The sequence below is a fragment of the Folsomia candida genome, unplaced genomic scaffold (assembly GCF_002217175.1).
Source record: "Folsomia candida strain VU population unplaced genomic scaffold, ASM221717v1 Fcan01_Sc003, whole genome shotgun sequence".
In the NCBI taxonomy this organism is placed as follows: Eukaryota; Metazoa; Arthropoda; class Collembola; order Entomobryomorpha; family Isotomidae; genus Folsomia; species Folsomia candida.
Genome location: NW_019091195.1, coordinates 5,541,268 through 5,559,233, shown reverse-complemented (window position 1 = coordinate 5,559,233; position 17,966 = coordinate 5,541,268). Strand labels below are relative to the sequence as shown.

The 17,966-nt window shown below is 36.7% G+C and overlaps 4 protein-coding genes across 7 annotated transcripts; 1 reads left to right on the top strand and 3 right to left on the bottom strand.

Moving 5' to 3' along the window:
• Nucleotides 1-71: 71 nt before the first annotated feature.
• On the bottom strand, nt 72-6,778 carry LOC110846851. Of its 3 annotated transcripts, none has more exons than XM_035849494.1 (21): nt 6,172-6,778; nt 5,990-6,104; nt 5,400-5,491; nt 4,134-4,403; nt 3,934-3,963; nt 3,729-3,810; nt 3,611-3,657; nt 3,271-3,531; nt 3,140-3,186; nt 2,585-2,672; nt 2,375-2,504; nt 2,177-2,281; nt 1,994-2,101; nt 1,812-1,907; nt 1,559-1,618; nt 1,309-1,396; nt 1,200-1,224; nt 1,056-1,129; nt 884-975; nt 690-811; nt 72-570 (listed from the first exon to the last, which is right to left on the bottom strand). In XM_035849494.1, exons 1-21 carry the CDS (start codon nt 6,492-6,494, stop codon nt 438-440), a joined length of 2,388 nt encoding a protein of 795 aa, XP_035705387.1. In that variant the 5' UTR covers nt 6,495-6,778; the 3' UTR covers nt 72-437. The 3 variants fall into 3 exon arrangements, with proteins under 3 accessions (XP_035705387.1, XP_035705388.1, XP_035705389.1); XM_035849495.1 differs by having other exon boundaries at nt 3,729-3,807; XM_035849496.1 differs by having other exon boundaries at nt 4,134-4,229; nt 6,172-6,773.
• Nucleotides 6,779-7,693: 915 nt separating this feature from the next.
• LOC118434975 lies at nt 7,694-10,896 on the top strand. Its single transcript, XM_035849830.1, has 3 exons — nt 7,694-7,977; nt 8,061-8,258; nt 8,344-10,896. The coding sequence occupies exons 1-3, from the start codon at nt 7,972-7,974 to the stop codon at nt 8,809-8,811; spliced, it is 672 nt and encodes a 223-aa protein (XP_035705723.1). The 5' UTR covers nt 7,694-7,971; the 3' UTR covers nt 8,812-10,896.
• Nucleotides 10,897-10,909: 13 nt separating this feature from the next.
• On the bottom strand, nt 10,910-12,773 carry LOC118434974 (glutamate-gated chloride channel-like). Its single transcript, XM_035849828.1, has 8 exons — nt 12,628-12,773; nt 12,455-12,549; nt 12,314-12,381; nt 12,173-12,245; nt 11,933-12,101; nt 11,764-11,843; nt 11,536-11,682; nt 10,910-11,459 (listed from the first exon to the last, which is right to left on the bottom strand). Exons 1-8 carry the CDS (start codon nt 12,765-12,767, stop codon nt 10,942-10,944), a joined length of 1,290 nt encoding a protein of 429 aa, XP_035705721.1. The 5' UTR covers nt 12,768-12,773; the 3' UTR covers nt 10,910-10,941.
• LOC110847211 (glutamate-gated chloride channel) lies at nt 12,767-15,878 on the bottom strand. Of its 2 annotated transcripts, none has more exons than XM_035849829.1 (8): nt 15,124-15,878; nt 14,912-15,009; nt 14,774-14,838; nt 14,637-14,709; nt 14,408-14,564; nt 14,241-14,323; nt 14,030-14,164; nt 12,767-13,951 (listed from the first exon to the last, which is right to left on the bottom strand). In XM_035849829.1, exons 1-8 carry the CDS (start codon nt 15,174-15,176, stop codon nt 13,392-13,394), a joined length of 1,224 nt encoding a protein of 407 aa, XP_035705722.1. In that variant the 5' UTR covers nt 15,177-15,878; the 3' UTR covers nt 12,767-13,391. The 2 variants fall into 2 exon arrangements, with proteins under 2 accessions (XP_035705722.1, XP_021949795.1); XM_022094103.2 differs by having other exon boundaries at nt 14,918-15,009; nt 15,124-15,875.
• Between the last annotated feature and the right edge of the window lie 2,088 nt (nt 15,879-17,966).

The following is a 17,966-nucleotide window of genomic DNA, read 5'->3' as shown; positions in this document are numbered from 1 at the left end:
CACAGAATCTTTAAGCTATTATTATACAACAGAATGTAGGTGTTGATTTAACGAATAAAGTAGAAAACAGATAAGACGAGGAAGATGTGCCCAACTTTATTGAATATTTGCCTCACGAGATGATTGGAATAATACAAGTTTCATGAAAAACACTGACAACACTAAAACTACATTGAAGAAATATTATTCAAAGTTGTACAAATTTAAGTGAATACGGTGCGAGTAAAAATGTTGCTGGTGAGTAGGTATCCTCAAGCGTGTATATAGAAGTGTATGTACCAGTGTAAATAGAATATCAATTAACAATACTGCAATATCAATAAAAACGTGCTCCATGCAAAAAATGCTTCATATTAAGTAAATGTGAACAAGATCAAGTTTGAAGTCATATATTCATATATAAGCTAAAAAAAGAGTAAAAAGTGCAGCTATAAAATTTAGTGTCGCAAGCCGATGGGGACCCTTGATGCCGTTGGCTGGACTAACGTTGGTTGTATTTTTGTAGTTCCAAAATGTGGTACTTTTAAACCTTCTTCGCTGTCATCGCTTCCACTTCCAAATATGTCATGCCTGAAACACAAAACTTATACTTATTATTTTTGTACAAGTCTAATTTTGATTTAAATTCATTATATTACATGAAGTTCATTATATATTGCATAAATTACACATATTACACAAATGCTTACATAAACTCTGGCAAATTATCTTTGGATGTCTTTAAAAATCCTGGAATGCTCAGTTCAACCTCCTTCTTTGTCAATCCACCAACTTTGTCTAGCAGCCAGTAAGTTGACATCGTCCCTTTCCCCTTTGACATTTTACATTGACAAATAATTTCATGGTTAGTTTTTGGAGAATAAGTTAAAGTATTAGCGATTACTTTGATGTCCAAGCTCCCTCTGGGTTCTAATATATACTCGCCAAGTTCATCCAAAATGATTTTTGTATTTTGTGTAACATGTATTTTCATTGCTGCAAAGGTAAATTAATTACTGATCCTTTATAAGCTCGGAATAATTATTGCCACTGCTCGTAGGTCAGTGGATATGTACCTTCGCCATGACTTTCCATTCGACTTGCGACATTGATTGAGTCCCCAAACAGACAGTAACGCGGCATGGTAGTTCTAAATCAGAATATCACTTTGAAAACATAATATTCACCTACAAAGGAAAGAATTGAATATTTTTAATTACCCAACGACTCCAGCAACACATGGGCCTGCAGTATAATAAGTCAAATATAAATTTGTATCCTTAATGTGTAAATATAAATTCATATTTACGTATTAACTGTTCGACTCACCGCTATTGATCCCTACGCGAATTTGCAGAGGAACGCCGGGTCGATGTGGAATTTGGAATTGCTGGACTCCAGCGATTAAGTCCAATGCCTGATTTGAAGAGTTACAAGCAACATTTAATGTCGAAGATGGATATAATAACAGGAATTATATGTAGACTGGTGTGGTTATATGTATGCATTTATGTACAATTAAATGTGTGTACATACAAATTCATGTGGATTCATGAAATTAAGTTGAAAAGGCGTTTACCATTGTGCATATTTCGCCCGCATGTCTATTTCCGTTCCTGAGAGGTAATCCAGAGACCACCTAAAATTTAAAAGCTTTATGCAGATGTGATATCTATAGGATTCTTACAGGGAGACAAAAGAAATTACTGGTAGAAATTTAAAAAAAAGTCACTAACACAAGAAAAAGCGATGCATTTATGTATATGTATGCATCTATTTAATACGGAAAAATATATGAGGCTTAAATACAAGTATAAATATATGGCAATTACCATATACGCATCTCCGATCGTCTCCACTTTATACACATCATAAAGCTCAATTTTGGAGTCAAACAGTTTATAGAGGCTGTTGAGCATCACGATGATCTATTAAATAAATTGACGCTTTTAATCATTTACATAAATAGAATAAAACAACAATATTACTAATCTATTATTCTAAATTCGCCTACCTCCATGGGTGACGAGGATGAGGACAGCTTTGTGAAGCTTACGATGTCACTAAAATAAATTGTGCAGGACTCAAAATTTTCAGCCGGAACTTGTCTGTTCTTTTTTAACTATATATTCCAGGTCGAGGGATTGTAAAATTAGAACATCAATGATATTGGTATGTACAATCATTTACAACTTACCTGCTTAATAACCTCAAGAGGCAACATTTGATTCAAAAGTTTATCTGATCTCCGTTTCTCCCTTCTCAATGCTGCAGTTTTCGTGGATAAATCCATAGAATACATCTTTTCACAAAAAGCAACAACAGCAATATGCATAAATGCTAAAAGTACCCGTGGTGTCGTTAAACAATAGATACAAAAATATATAAAAACAACCTGTATCGTTCCAGTAATCTTCCTGATAAGAATCAATAAAATCGGAGAAATTGATAGCACAATCGTCAAAAGAAAGGCAGCAACTGCTTGCTTTGCGGTGGCAGATCGAATTTCTTCCACAACTTCGCCCCTAAATTTATAATACCCAATTAATGGGCTTCACAAATGTCGTTTTATCGCAAATTGTTCCAAAAATTTGTTCCTTATTACTCGATCATTTCTCGAAGTTGAGTCTGGAAAGATCTCAGCTCTTCAATGTACTCCGTCATGTTCGAAAAGTAAACCTTTGCTGCGGTGTCTAATAAAATACAAGTACGCAATGTTACACAACTTTTGAATGGGCTTTTCATGAGTTGCGAATAGAAAATCTCGTTTCCTATTACAGTTTTTAACCCGAGTCAAAAATACATTCATAGGAGTTTTACACCATACCTATACATTAGTTAATCTTGCATGTGCCACATTTAAAAATTCCTGACTCATTCAATTTTACCAGAAGCATTGTGACAAATTTTTTACTATTATATACGTAAGTGGTTTGAAAGCTTGTAGATTCATATAAACTTTTGCATATGAACACCAGTCACCAGTCAAACTGCGAACATAATTTTATTTACCCAAGATATTCCCAATATAAATATGTAATCAAAATTTCAAGTCGATCGATTGATAGCTTTTATATGTAAAAGACAGACATGGCGATCCCATAAACCCTGACTCAGGCTAAAAATTGTGTACCATTATTATGTGTACATTAATTCATACCATTGATTGAAGATTCAGACGCTAAATTTCTATAGATTAGAGCTCTTCTATTTTAATAGACAATAAATTAATTTGTATACAAAGTCATGCAGTTAATAAAATACTATGTATAAAGTTGCCTCATGTTTAACCTGTCCTCAAGGCTCTGGAATGCAGACTCGAAACCTTTTGATCTCCATGCTTGTCCGATGTATCTTTCCCATGCGGAGTTAATTTCCGGGGAATAGCTCTTTGTGGAATTCAAGTAATCAGCAGCCAACGAGTCGTACGTGACATATTTATTGTACGAGTTCTGTGACAAGCTTCCCTTCCCAAAATAATAGAGACCGTAAACCATTGAAATCGAATAGTTCTCAATCGCCCGAATAACGTTCATGTAGGCAATTAGTGGCCTACAACAATTAATTTTGATAAAGTTATGGGTAGCTAGCAATATACACACATGTGTATGTGTGTAAATATGCAACTCACTTCCACACCCCAGTTGACTTGGTTTTTCGAATTCTTTGGTTCAGCAGCTTTGGAAAGAGAAGTAAAAGCCATCAAAAATATTACCGCATTCAATATTCGTTAGGAAGTGAATCGTTACCTCGAGGATAGCATCATTCGCGACGTTGTACCAAATTAATTCGTCGAGTGTCGTGTCATCGGTCGCTCCTTTAAGCTCACTTCTTTGACGATACAAAAATCCAAAGTATGCAAACGCCATTAAATTACAAATTTAAGAGTTATTTTGATGCCCGTGCAACAGACATGTGTACATTAAATTGAACACGTAAATAGAGAAAACTTACGTAAGTTGAAACATTCTTTCCCTCTTTGCGCTTTATTACCAATTTATTCCAGGAATGAAGCAAAAAGGCAGAGAATCGAGTAGTCTCATATTACAAACCAATAAACCCAAGCTCATATATAAATACATGTCCAGACAGACAGTTTAATTGTTCCTTGGTGGAACCCTAATAAGCAGTCAATCAATGAGGATTTTTCTTACCTGATCGAGATGACTGATGGAACATAGGTAGCGACATAGTCGGTCAAATTTCGAATAATGTTATCCGTCCTCTCGAATCTGGTGGAAAGGCTAGTTCTGCAGGTGGAAACACGACCAGAATTTAGTAATTCCTCTGGAGGGGTTGGTGGGACAGAGAAGGTTTCCCTGACTGGATCATGGGATGGGGAAAAGATTCCTTCTCTACTTCTAGAATTTCGAGAATTGGCTGCAGAGCTGGTAGATTGGAAGTAAGCTCTGGGAAGTTGTGAACTAATAAGCGACACATGACACCATCCACAATTATTATTGGAACCATGGACTTGTATGAATCAGTAATGAGCAAATAGCTCACGTTGACCACCAGTCTCATCATTACAATGGCACATATTGTTAGCTCTAATAACCGCAGGGTTATATCACAGATATGCACATATGCACGTACGCACGTAAATACATACGTACGTACGACATCAAAAATCAATGTTCCGCCCAGGATAATTATTATAATAAGAACGCAAGACAATTACACGCAACATTGAACCTGGAAATCTTTGATCTTTTCCTACCGAACAAAAAGGACAGAAAGCATGGAAAAAGAAAAGAACTAGAGAAAGTCGTCCTCATTAGTCATCCACGACGACGTTCTCGGCTAAAGTATTTGTTTCACAAAGAAATACTTCCTTATATTAAATACTAATGTACCTGACTCCAGATTATTAGTTCATCGTGCATGCCTTGCCTCATAGATTCTCTATGTTCTAGAATGTCTATTTGGAAAGCTGCAGATGGGAAAAGTTTTACCCTGTATTTTATATTCTACTTCAACTTTGCTCATAATTTCAAATTACTCTGCTCTCAAGTCCTTCAGTTCTCAAGTAATCTAATCCATAACCCGAGAACCGCTATTCATGGAAAAGTAAAACCAATCTGATGGACTTGTTTTGTAAGCAACAAGTGTGGAGGAGAAACGTTATGCTAATTTGAAACACACATAGTACGAGAAAGAAAATGACAAAAATACTTCAGCAGATGCCGGGATTTGGACAATTTCACAATAAGAATGAATATATGCACGAATTTTACGGATTACACAAGTACTTATTTGTACGAGCCTTTATGATAAATGGTAGAATGCTTTAATACATACGTGTCCCACGCATAAGGACTTATTTATTAAGGTTGAAGAGAGGTAAAAATGTGAATGCCTTTGATGGTTTTAAAAAAGAAGGAGGCATGGCAGACTTGAAGTAAATTAATGGTATGTACCTTGTTGAGTTGGTGAAAAGACAGAATCCAAACTCTGCACGCTCCTGCTGTAGCTCGGCCAACAGTTTTCCAATCTCCGCTACCATCACGATCTAAATTAGGAGGAGAAAGTAATCAAAAGCTACATAATTGCAGAGTTTGTTTTGTACAACCACAGAAATATGTATGTAATGGATATCTTGTTTATTTCTTTAATTTAAGAAATATTTTAATACGACGCAATACAACGTCTCATTACAGTCAGACTTATTTGTTTGCGTTGGTTGCATAAATCTTTGATAAGGAAAAATATCCAGTTTCAGCTATTTCTAATTAAATCTAAATATGTACAAGAAATTGTTGAAAAGTTTCATAAAAAACAAGTAGACACCACGCCACATCGTCACTAGTCTGCATCATAGAATATTTGCATGTATTATATTCTACTCAACACTCAAAGAGATTTATAATGAATGATAGCAAGGCATAAAAGTAAAACGCATTTTTAACATGAATAAAGATATGCGCATCCGCAATTGACTCTTGTATGAAGTTCTGTCCATGAAAGCTCAAAGCATTGAAAAATTAAAGAAATAATGGTAAAAACCAACCTGCAACTTTGTTTCCCCAGCTTCCCTCAAATTCGTCACCACAGTTGAGAGCTGGGTCGAATTCTGAACAATTAGCGCTGTCACGGGTATGAAATGGAGGAGAACCATCTGAAACCTGGCATATCAATCTTTTCAGTTAATTTCCTCGGTATAAATTGGTCATAAATTTAAAAAAAAGTTACATTTGCCAACGCCGTGATGCTAATGATCCTTGGACACAACATTTCGACAAGCCAACTCTCACCGAGACCAGTGAAGAATGCGACTCATCGTCGGCAGAGCTTTCCGAATGGTGAGAATGTGAATCCTCCGAATTATCAGCACCGTTCATCTTTGACTTTGGACTTCGCCGTCGCACTTTCCCCCGAACGGGTCTCACCATCTTGATTGCCGTTGTTTTTGTCGACACGGAGCCTGGCGACATTGTTGTTGTAGTCGGGAGGGGACCTGGATATGGCGAGGTTTGTCTAGAATTACGTTTGGTAGGACAAAACCGGTTGAACATTCCTCGACGTCTGGGAAATATGTGTTGTTTAAGGCGGCGTGTAATAAGTTATAGGCTCGAAGATGATCAACAAAGACAAGTTGAAAATCAGTACATCCGAGACAACTGGCTGGCTGGGTGGAAATGCCGAACCAACAACGGAAGCAACGGTATTAATATTAAATCACGGGTGGACGACTGTGATGATGGATGAGTGAATCAAATGATGGACTAGGACAAGAAGTGCAGAGAAAGCTGTAGCCCACTAACAAAAACTCGGAAATTGGAAGGAGGATGATATGCCAATGCTGCACAAATCTCATTTGTTTGCTTTTTATTTGCCATTTAATAATATTAAAAGATATTCACCAACTATATGCCAAAGTTCTCCTTGCTCAACTTTCTCCCAAAGCTGTGCAAGGTCCCGAAAGACTCATTATAAAATAAGTGGATGACTACAGGGCATCTTTGCATTACGATTAAGTGCAATCATAGAATCTTGTCTTGAAGCTAATGCACAGTCCTTGTACCAGCCAGCTTTTGACAATCAATAATCTATCATAACCAATACTCAACATGAAATGAAAATCATTTTAACAAACGTTGAGTAGGAAATAATTGTTAAATAATGTTCTTCCATGCAACAATAAAAAGACACTTACAATCCAGACTTAATATAAAGCCAAAGCCAGTCATTATTTTCGTCTCATACTTAATTCCCAGATATTATGTACATATGTATGTATCTCCCATCCCTTAAATGACCCCAACCGATCATCCCTATAGTCATCAAAGTCTAATCCAAAGCAATACAAGTACGCATTGTACGATTAAAGGTAATGCATTAAGTTGGTCAAAATCGGTTCAGTGGTTCGTCCGCTAGCGTGTCGCAAGTCGCAAGTGCAGACGGTCATGATGATTCCACAAGCTCTGGCTCGGGCTAAAAATGGTAAAATTTTACAAAGGACTATATTTGCTTTATGCTTGCTTCATTATAAGGAAGGAAAACTATTATAATCTGATTGACTAACATCGTGTGAGAGTGGTAGAATTTTAGTAAGGTTAATAGTAAATATATGGATGCGTGAATGTATTTAGTGAATTTAGTTTTCTTGACTGAATTTAATAAATGTACTTTTTGTTATGTTTTCCCATAATACAATGCTTATAATAACAATTACAGCACACGTATTTTTGCATGCGTATAGACCAAGTTTTCCCATGCCCTTGTACACGATGGAATTTATCTTAGCGTTCCATGCATATGTACATATATTTATCTCCAGTAATACATAAAATGTTGTACACAGAATACGCCAAGCCTCCGAGCACCTTCAGCTAGATATTTATTTGCTTTATACGAATACTTATTGACTTTCTGATTTTGAGCAACACTTGTTCAAAAAATAGACAACTAATCCTAAGTTTGGAAATGTTATATAATTTTGATTTGTTTGAAGACGTTCATTGACAACAATGTGACGACAAATTTTGAGCAATGAAGGTAAATAAAAGCCAACTACTTTTTGCACTTTAACATCAATATTCTTACTATTTACATTTTAATTTATGGTGTAAATTGTTCAGATACTTGGGTTTGCAATTACTCGGATCATCATTGTTTGGCTTGTCCTAACCTGTCCTTGTGTAGTTCAATGTGCAGTAATATTTGACTCCTTCACTCCGGACAATTTATCTTGCACTGAACCCAATGGATTTGGATGTCTTTGCGAATCTCGACATGACTGCAATATGACGCAACACATGGAATGTATCGACTACAAGGTAATCTTTATTACGATAAATAGTAAGTTTCACTATTCTGTAGAAAAATAAATGTACATAATTAGCATGCTATTTCGATTTACAGTGTTTCTGCGAATATCCAATGCACAGGACTTATGACAACAAATTAAAGAAATGCGTGAGTTTAGTGGGAAGTGTTTGTGACTCTGTTTTTGCGGACGAATTGCCAAGATGCATCAGAAATGCTGAATGTGAAGATGGGCGATGCATTTGTCGGGAGGGGTACACAGTTACAACAAAACTGACCTGCATGGTTGGTCATGGTCAAGAATGTGGACCAATGCAATGCAATACAGATCGTGGATTAGCTTGTAAATCTGGAATCTGTGAATGTCTTGATAAGTCGTACACGTACAGCGCAATAACCAGAAGTTGTTTTGATCCGGAAGGTTTTGTGAAGAACGTGGTGGAAACTTGGTTTGGGAGGACTTTCTTGAGGGATATGATACTTCGTAGTGCTGCTAAGTTTTTCCGTAAAGTTATTTCAGTCCTGAAGAGTCCAAAGAGACTGTTGCGAGTATTTATTGGATGAAAGAAATATGTACGTGTATTCAATTTGAGGATACGTATTTGCTTTCATATTATACTCTTTTTACATCAAAATGGAAACATATATTTGCCACTTTCCAAAAGGTTATTTGATACCTATGTATTAGTAGAGCTGGCATCATTTGATGCCATTTAGGTTATAATAAAGTGTACATTCCGTATTTAAAATAGCTTCAATCGATACGGTTATTCGCGTGGGAGGCAAAATCGTTGTTCCGTTATATTGCATATAAATATTATACTTTCCCGAATTTCCTTGCTATACATACGTACATAAATATGCGACTATACGAACTTGAGAACTACGTAATTGCCAAGTTCTAAATGATTGGCATGATTTTGACAGTTCTTATAAACATCAGTAAGTGCCCGTTGTCTTGCAGTAAGAAACCTATCCCATTGAATAATTTACCCTGGAACAGAAAGGACTTAAGCATCAGCAAACCGAGCATAATTCAAGTATCGTTGAGTTAATTGACGTATTGTCTCCACGAATTTATTGTTTTCGTTTTAATTAGTTTGAGGCTGTATTCGCTATACGCTACTAAATTCTTATAATGAAGCCACTTATGATCCATGTCAACGTGGAGTGAATTCCCAGCGGCGAATCTCCACAATGATCAAGATTGAGTCAGAATTCTGACACGCTGCCATTTGGATCCGTCCATACCTTCCTCCCTCCTGAATACATAAATAATTGCTATCGTATCGAATTGACACAAAGGATCTAATTTGTATTGCAAATGTAACGAAATGAAACTAACTTTCTTTTGTGTGGCTAATACCTTATATGCAAGTGTTGCAGTTTGCTGCTTCCCTACAAGTGCTGCAGTTTGGTATAATTACGTGTTATGCTAACAGTCATAACTTTAAACCCTGTACTGTTACATATTTATCGTCGTCACGGATGAATGTGACCACGCATACAGAACAAACATGCATTGTGGTCATGCACATGTTACCACTGCAGTCAATGCAATAATATAATATGCTGAAGGCATTATTTTAACTTGAGGAGTACTTAAAGTTAGTTAAATATTAATAAAGAGTTATTTATTAACATTGCCTATGATGAAACTTCCGTCTTTTTTCGTTATCATTTATTTCCTTTCGTTCATTCACGTTTGAGTTCACCTTGCTCACAACCTAGCTTTAGAAAGCATCAAGATGCATTTTCAAAATAATTTTTCTAGTCCTATAATAATCCTTTTCTTTATCTTACTTGCTTTTAACGTCAATTCTGGATTGTGTATATTTAAAACATGGTTCAGTAGTGGCACGAAAGAAAACGCCAGTGTTACCGGTGTTGGACCTTTTCAGACAAAGAGACAATCATCTATCGATATTGGCAGCGATACTTTGCCCATGAAATTTGGCGAGGAGTGCGAAACCAATGGAAGAAGCTGTAATGAGGCCGACTTCTTGGAATGCATTGATGGAAAGTGCATGTGCAAAAATCCCATGAGCCATCTATATGACGAAGCCAACTTCCGGTGTGTAGGGCTTTCGGGAGCGCAGTGTGGAGCAGGAAAACCTGAATGTGTGGCGAACTCTCGATGCATGTTTGGGTCATGTCAATGTCTTGATAAGTACGGGGAGACGTCCACCAAGGTCTGCATGAGAAACCATCGACAGTCCTGTTCGCCTGGAGAGTGCAATGGCGACAACGGCCTGGCCTGCATGAGAGGCTCGTGCCAGTGCATCGACTCGTCCCTTGTCTTTGACCCGTTTACCTCGAAATGTGTCAACCCGCAGGTCGAGTTTGACAAGTTTTCAAGAACAGTGGGGAGGAACGTTGTGCAGCGAGTGATTGCCAGGACTTTGAGCGACGCCACTTCCTTAGTTTTTCTACCCTTGCGACTACTAATTCCTGGATTTGGTTGATCAAGTAGATCTATTTCAAGATTATTTGAATAATTGTGTGATTGTTTTAAAGCACACATTTACTGTTTCCTATCCAAACTTGTAAATTATTTATTGTAATAATTACTCATTATTATAGACAACCTTGTACATATACTTATACATAGATAAATGTCCAATGAAACATCGATTTTCATTACTACAGTATTTTCATATATTTTTTATCAAGTGTAATAACTAGCATAATTACTTAAATTTCGATATCTGGTCTCTTGACAAAAGTGAAGTAATATCGGAGATTAAAGACAAGAAAAGCCAACAAATAATTTATTCTGAAAAGAATATCAATTGTTGTATGCCATTTTCGATCATAGACCAAATTTAGGAGATTTGGCATCCTGACTCCATTATCAGTGGTTTGGGTCTCATTCCCAGATTTTGATCGCTCCTCTTGTTTCTTTTCCACTGCAAATCTATTGACAACTACGAACTCCAGAACGGCTATTAGCAGAAACACTTGGCATACAGTAGTCCAACGACCGAGTGCAGTGGGATGCAACGTTGGGACTGTACACAAAGCCATGCAAAAAGTTCCAATTGAGATTCCGATTCCTAAAATGATTGCACGCGCAGTCGCATTTTCCAATGGGTCCATAAAAAGAGAAAGCCATGTAATTAAAATGGCAATAATTGATGGTATGTAAATCCGACTGTGATAAAATGAAGTCTCTCTTGCAAACTCCAACTCCACTGCAAGATGCGATGTTTCTAAAATGAATTAAAAATGGAACATTTAAAAGTTTTTTTTACATCAAATGTTAAGAAGTAGAATGGTCACTTTTACCATTTGTATGTCCATCGTCAGTTGGGGCAAGTGCATTGTATTTCATTTGAACAAATACAAAATTAGTAAGGTGTAAGTCTTTGGCAACGTGCACTGAACGAGAGTTTTCTACGAAAGACAGAGTAACATCCTTTGGATTATGGTTATCTGTTAATGAGAACGAGAAAGAATTTTACTGCAAAAAGCCAAGCATCAGTAGAAATATGCGTCCCAATCCCCAGTACATACGTAAAATTTTAAATCTGCAAAGTTGTTTATCAAATGGAAAGTTTGCAAATGTCATTGGGCATCCCATATTCAAGAATATCCTAGAATTTGTCATTGTGTCATTAGAACTGATGTGCATTTTACATATGTTTATGTCGTATGATGTGACACATATGTTTTTTACGTTTACCTTGCTGTCAATGACATGTCCCCATTTTTGTAAGCTCTAATTTTAACAGAATCCTTATCGCTGAACGGCACGCTATATTGCATATCTCTACCATCAACAAAAAATAAGTTTGGCAACCAAAGTTTTTTAAACATGGATTGGGGAATCATGATGAATGCATCGCCATTTCCTGGAACGATAAGTAAGACATTTTTCTAGTTTGCGATTAGATTTTGAACGAGATTAAACTTCTACAAAAACCTGGCATGTCCAAATTTAATGGTGGTACGGAGGTCGACCAGTGAAGTATCACCTTGAGATGAATGCTCCACTTCTAGCAATTAGCAAACCAAGAATGCAAGTTTGATAAGATATGGGAAGAATGTGATGCATGATTAATACCATTTCTGTGTCGTCAATCTTTTCGATATCCCGAACAAAGATTTCCGCTTTTATAGCAAAGGCAGGAGCTTACATAGAACACAAATTTTCAATTGAACATTTACCGTTGTGTATCTCTATCTAGCATCGTTATTTATTTACCTCTTTCTTCCGCTGAATTCCGGTCATAATTAAGAAAAAATTCTGCAGACTCGAACCCACCATACGTTACATTTACTGGAACTGCACCGGAAAGGCTGTAATCGTATGGATAATGCAAATGTTTAAAATAATTGTAGATTGTCTAATATTTTTAAAATTCTGGTTGAACTCACCACACTAAACTCCATACAACATAAATTATGGCTAATTTTTGTGCGTGTATCATAGCGAACCAAATTTTCAATATTACATTTTCTAAGATCTTTGTTACCCGTGATCCAGTCAGAATCAAGCCAAAATAGAAACTGAACATTTTTTATGGAACAACTCAAGTTTATTAAACATCAAAAATAGCATGTACAATAGAGATTCGACATTTTGTAGCATCTGGCTTTAAAATATCTGTACGTCAGAATTAGACTGACAGCTTTTGTAGTCTTAGGCGAATTTTGAACTAATTCCAACTTTGTGTGTAAAGTATGACACACGAAGTTTAAAGGCTTCAGAAATTTGAACGCACGGATTTGAACATGTCAAGGCTGCAATATTGTGTCCCGCGGTTTAACAATAGGATGCTGCATAAAATAATTTAAAACTTCGTTTAAAGAAAATCGTTCCACTATAAACGTAACGGACCCACAGGGTCCCGAAGCACAATAAAATTGTACTTCTGTATAATCGTCAAACTTCCCTGACTCAGCGTCCAACAAAAATAAGACCGAATAACTTTTAGAGATCATTGTGCTGTCACTACGATGAAGCTGAATATTCAAATTACCTTAACCAATCAATGAATTCAATCAGCGTTAGGCAATACATGTAAATAAGTCGTAAAATGGACCAAATTTTGCACTAATTCACTAAGCTATATATGAACATATGTACTGTGTACATACATTTTTCGGCATATTATGTACCATAAGATGAATGCATCAAATTAGACAAAGAGTATCCAATACAAAATGGCAAAGACAAGAAACAGACCAGGAATTGAAATTCTAAAAATGACGTCAAGTTTTGCTCCACAAGTGTTTCCATCCTCAGAATCTTCAAACATTTTACATTGCTGAGGTGATTTCCCTTCTCCATTGGGATTTAATGGCGTTTGTTGTTCCGCATTATCCACTCCATCCGATGGTGGGGGTTGTTTCTTGCAATACTTTGAACGTGGACATGGATATTGGTTCATGTAATTCACAGCCACAAATTCAACCAAAGCAATTAAGATGAAAGTTAGCGAAATTCCAGTCCAAACGTCAATCGACTTGGTGTATCCTGTTCGGGGGGCTTGAAGATTGAAATTGCTGATCCCCACCACAGCCAAAGCCAAGGCGGCAATGACGACGATAAGTCTCGCAGTCGCCGATTTTGTAGGATGCAAGAAGTATGATAACCAGGAAACCAATATCAACATTGTACATGGAATATACACGTGCATGCAGTAGAAGCCTCCCTCTCGTTTCAGCTTCAACTCTAACTGTAGGCAACTGTAAACTCCTTGAAATACAGAAAAAAATATTTAGTCAGTGGCGATGTTTAGGATTATTATGCAAGCAATTTGAAATAATACGCTACCCGTGTTAGTTACAGCGTCGCAATTACGAGTTGTGTAATCCTGTAGGCTGTAGTCAGGCAGTGCAACATTTGGGAGCACGCTGGCAGCAGATTTCTTGTTCCATTCGAAAACCATGTCCGACACTGAGTTCCCATCTGGGTCGCAGATAGAAAGAAATTAAATTCGAGGAGGCATGTGTACCCATTTAGTGTAAAATCTTTCTCAACTTACAGCTTGACAATTGAACCAAGCATGTTTGAGTATCATGGGGAAAATAGCGCAGGTTCATGGGACAACTAGTGGTGATGGTCACGCTGAAATTTTGTTATGTCCGATATTTTAACAATTCAAGAAATCCAACATTTAAAGGTGAAGCTAAATTAAGTTTAATAACTTACAGGGAACTGTATTCAACTTCTCCGGTCTTGACAAATACACGGATAAACTGGTTGGCTTTGTCCGTTTCTTTCTCAAGTCCATTAACATAGTAAATCATGGGTACCCAAAACTTTTCCAATGCTGAGGAATCCAATGTAACGTTGTCCGGGGAAGTGTCTAAAGATGCAAAAAAAATATTTTACTTTTACCATGAAATTTTCTTTGCATGTGGTCACACACAAGTCATACCAGGAGGAAAAGGGGTGTACACCAACCGTCGATCAGTCCATCGCATTTTTACCAGCATTTGCAACTTGAGGCTCTATAAAAATAACGATTGGCTGGTATAGATTTTAGCATACTTTTAAGGTAACGCGTCGCATTACCCTAGATTTAGAATCTGCAGCCAGTAAAGTCTTCACTTGGACATTCAAAACCACGTGAACCGGACCTGTTTATAAGGATTGCATGATCGTGTATTTATGAATTATGCAAACACAAGACAAATATATTGGCTGAAATACTTTTACCAGTTCCATTTGACCCTGTCGGCAGTTCCGTTGGGTCTATATTCCTAGCAAAGAGTGTGGCTTTGACCTGTTTAGTACTGGCTGGCAAACCGCTGAAAATGTTAGATAAACATTAAAGTATGAACATTATGTAAATTGCATCAATTGACTTTCACTCCAATCGAGTATGTAGAATCACTTTTTTATCAATTTCAGTGCGGACTCACCTTGACAAGCCAATCACGCCAATAATCAGAAGTAGCCCAGTTAATTTTGACATGTTTAACAACGGTTTTGTGAAAATGATGTAAAAGTAACAATTTATTTTTGTTTGTTTGTTAGTGCGTATGTAGGTAGGTGGGCTATAAGTATTTGCAGACGACGAGTCACAAGTGCGAAATGCTGTGTTGGTTGGAATTCGCTCAACCTTGTCAATAGAAGTAAAATCCAAATGTTTTTCTGCTACTATGTGAAACTCTCACAAAAAACGGTGCCCACGATTTTCCCGAATGGAGCAGCGCACGCAACTAGCTCTTTATACGTTATTCGGAAAATTCGTCTCGCAAATTCTGGGCGAAAAAGCATGAATGATCCAAGTCCTATATACACCAGAGTCAGGGAGAATCACAAGATATATTTAATGCCATTAGCGTCTAACGGCTGTTGGAGATGTTCAAACCTCTATAAAACCTTCCACTCAAGCTCCAGAAACATGAAATAAAGGGATATGCATGTGTTTGCAATGGGATTATTATTGTCAGCAATAAGGTTTAACTCGGCGAAGGAAGCGATTATAGTGTAGTAAACACAAACACACTGTGAGAGTCAACTAGCAAACAAGGCTATTTAGCAATGCGATGAAAAGAAAATTACGTCATATAAATTTAATGAACGCTTGACTTCGTACACATAAATACTAGACTGGACTCTCGTTTCAGGTTTTTATACGGATCCACTAATTCCACTTTTCCTCTTTTTGATCCTCTCTCTTCAACAATGAAAAGAAAGGAATTAGCAGCTCGTTGTTTCGTTTTCTTGGGCATTGGTCGGTTGAGAAACGGCTTTTCGAGGTATTATTCTCCACCGTGTTCATTATACAAATTGCAACAAAAGGCGTTTTAGCCAGCAGCAAGCAACAAGCTTATGAAATGAACTGCAAGTAGGGGCTGGATGTAACAAATAGTGGCACTTTGCAATAAAAAAAGAGTCCAGTTCAGAGAGCTTTGCAAACAACCGGGTGCGTTGGGTGTGGGTCTCGTTTTATTGCTTGATTCATGAATAAATTGCGTGCTCGTACTAATGGAATAGAACGCACGTTATTTTGTTTAATGTTCCAAGTTCCGTTACATGGCCAGCACCAACGGCGACGGTTTTATTGTCCTTTCATTGTGCGTGAGTGAACTTGGAGGAGTTTCGCCGTTCGCTGCATGACTTTAGTATTTGTTTTATTCTGCAATTATAAACCTATTTCTTGTAGTCACTCAAAGTTCATGCAACCCAAGCCAATATTGATTTTGCATGAATTATTAAAAGCCAATTGCATTTATTTTAGACAGCTCGTGTTTTAGCTTGACAGATTATCATGGGTTGACATTGACGTGTAAGTAAAACAAACTATTTACTTACGTACTTTAACATGCATGAATAAACTTTAAAAAGGGTGGGCAGAAATTAAATAAGATTAAAATTATACGAATTCTGAGTAGATGGCCGACATAAGTAGAAACATTACAAAAATGAAACTGAAGGCGAGGATTAGAAAACGTTTCCCCGTTTTCAGTAGTGTTTATTTACATTTCACCGTCGTTGAAATTGGTGATCAGGAATTTCTATACCTAGATTATTACTATTAAAACTTCGGATTCTCTATCTCCCCGCTCGCATTCATGCAATTTATTTATGCATAAAATTCATACAATTTATTTAAGGGTGGCTGCGAAAACAAATGGTAGTTTCCCAGAAAGGACATTAAGTACGCATTTTGGGCTGTCATCACCATCACTGAAAGAAATTCCGATGATAACTTTTGAAACCTCAACCTCCATCCAAACGCAGCTCAGAGTAAAAATGACCATCGTTGGAGAAGATATACAAGCTTAAAACTTTTCATTATGTATGTACACATGCAAAGAACTTTTAAAACTATATAATCATTTCACTATGAAGTGTAACTAGCAACTAGTAAAATATCTCCGTTGGGAGATATTTTCGTCAGATTATTGTTAACCCCCTATCAATCCATTTCTGTACTCGAAGTTTGTATTCCTATCAATCCAAGCAAGTTTGAGCAATTAATGTAATTATTGGCTTTAACCTGGGTAAACTGTGGTGGTCTACCATTTTTTGTCGTCAACATTTTCAATATTCTTGACATAGCCTTGTGGAACGGTGCATGAGTGGGAGGATCTGTGATGATTATTTTATGGAACTCATTATCGATAGTTGGTAAAAGTATCAAGTAATGTATGACTAGTAAACGATAACCTAAATGTACATGTACCAGACCAGTGAAAAAGTTACAGGTTGGTGGACATTTCGTTCAGCTAGTTTTCCAATATCTACTTCCAATTCCTTGCGTTAAGTCAGTGTCTCACCATCAGTTTTACAGCGATACATAATAATAATTGCGAAAAGTCGAGCTAATGCAAAAAGCCTTAAAAGCTTTGTAAATTGGTCGTAATTCCCACATGGAAAAAATAGTCAAGTCAAGACACCAAAAAATTGCCATGATTTGGTTTTTTTGAAGTCTTTAGGAAATTCAGGAAACTTGTACGTAAATCTTAAGAAATACAATCTAACTGTGAGATGTGATTTATTAAAATCTATATGCAAATAATTTTAGATGTATTCGAAAGATAATATTTCTTGCTTGCCGTTCTCCCTCATATTTTATGAGGATGATCCAAATAGCCTAAATTGAGATTTATGAACGTTCACTTCTTTACGCATGCATATCCAAGTGTTATTTCTCCATCAACCAGCATGCATGGGCGTTTTGTTGCTGCCAAATTAAAATTAATGCTATAACGTGCAAATTCCTACATTGCTTTCAATCTATTGTCCACTACTT

Excerpts from the sequence above, each read along its gene's own strand:
- LOC110846851 (XM_035849494.1), bottom strand. The coding sequence starts at position 6,494 with ATGTTCAACCGGTTTTGTCCTACCAAACGTAATTCTAGACAAACCTCG. Across the intron at positions 3,532-3,610 it reads AAGTCAACTGGGGTGTGGAA|GCCACTAATTGCCTACATGA; the intron begins GTGAGTTGCATA and ends TAATTGTTGTAG. Across the intron at positions 2,673-3,139 it reads GTCTGAATCTTCAATCAATG|ACACCGCAGCAAAGGTTTAC; the intron begins GTATGAATTAAT and ends GTATTTTATTAG.
- LOC118434975 (XM_035849830.1), top strand. Across the intron at positions 8,259-8,343 it reads TGGAATGTATCGACTACAAG|TGTTTCTGCGAATATCCAAT; the intron begins GTAATCTTTATT and ends TTCGATTTACAG.
- LOC118434974 (XM_035849828.1), bottom strand. The coding sequence starts at position 12,767 with ATGTTCAGTTTCTATTTTGGCTTGATTCTGACTGGATCACGGGTAACA. Across the intron at positions 12,550-12,627 it reads GTTGTATGGAGTTTAGTGTG|CCTTTCCGGTGCAGTTCCAG; the intron begins GTGAGTTCAACC and ends ATACGATTACAG. Across the intron at positions 11,683-11,763 it reads TTGCAGATTTAAAATTTTAC|ATAACCATAATCCAAAGGAT; the intron begins GTATGTACTGGG and ends TCTCATTAACAG.
- LOC110847211 (XM_035849829.1), bottom strand. The coding sequence starts at position 15,176 with ATGTCAAAATTAACTGGGCTACTTCTGATTATTGGCGTGATTGGCTTG. Across the intron at positions 14,565-14,636 it reads GTACACCCCTTTTCCTCCTG|ACACTTCCCCGGACAACGTT; the intron begins GTATGACTTGTG and ends TTGCATCTTTAG. Across the intron at positions 14,165-14,240 it reads CTTGGTTCAATTGTCAAGCT|ATGGGAACTCAGTGTCGGAC; the intron begins GTAAGTTGAGAA and ends TCTGCGACCCAG.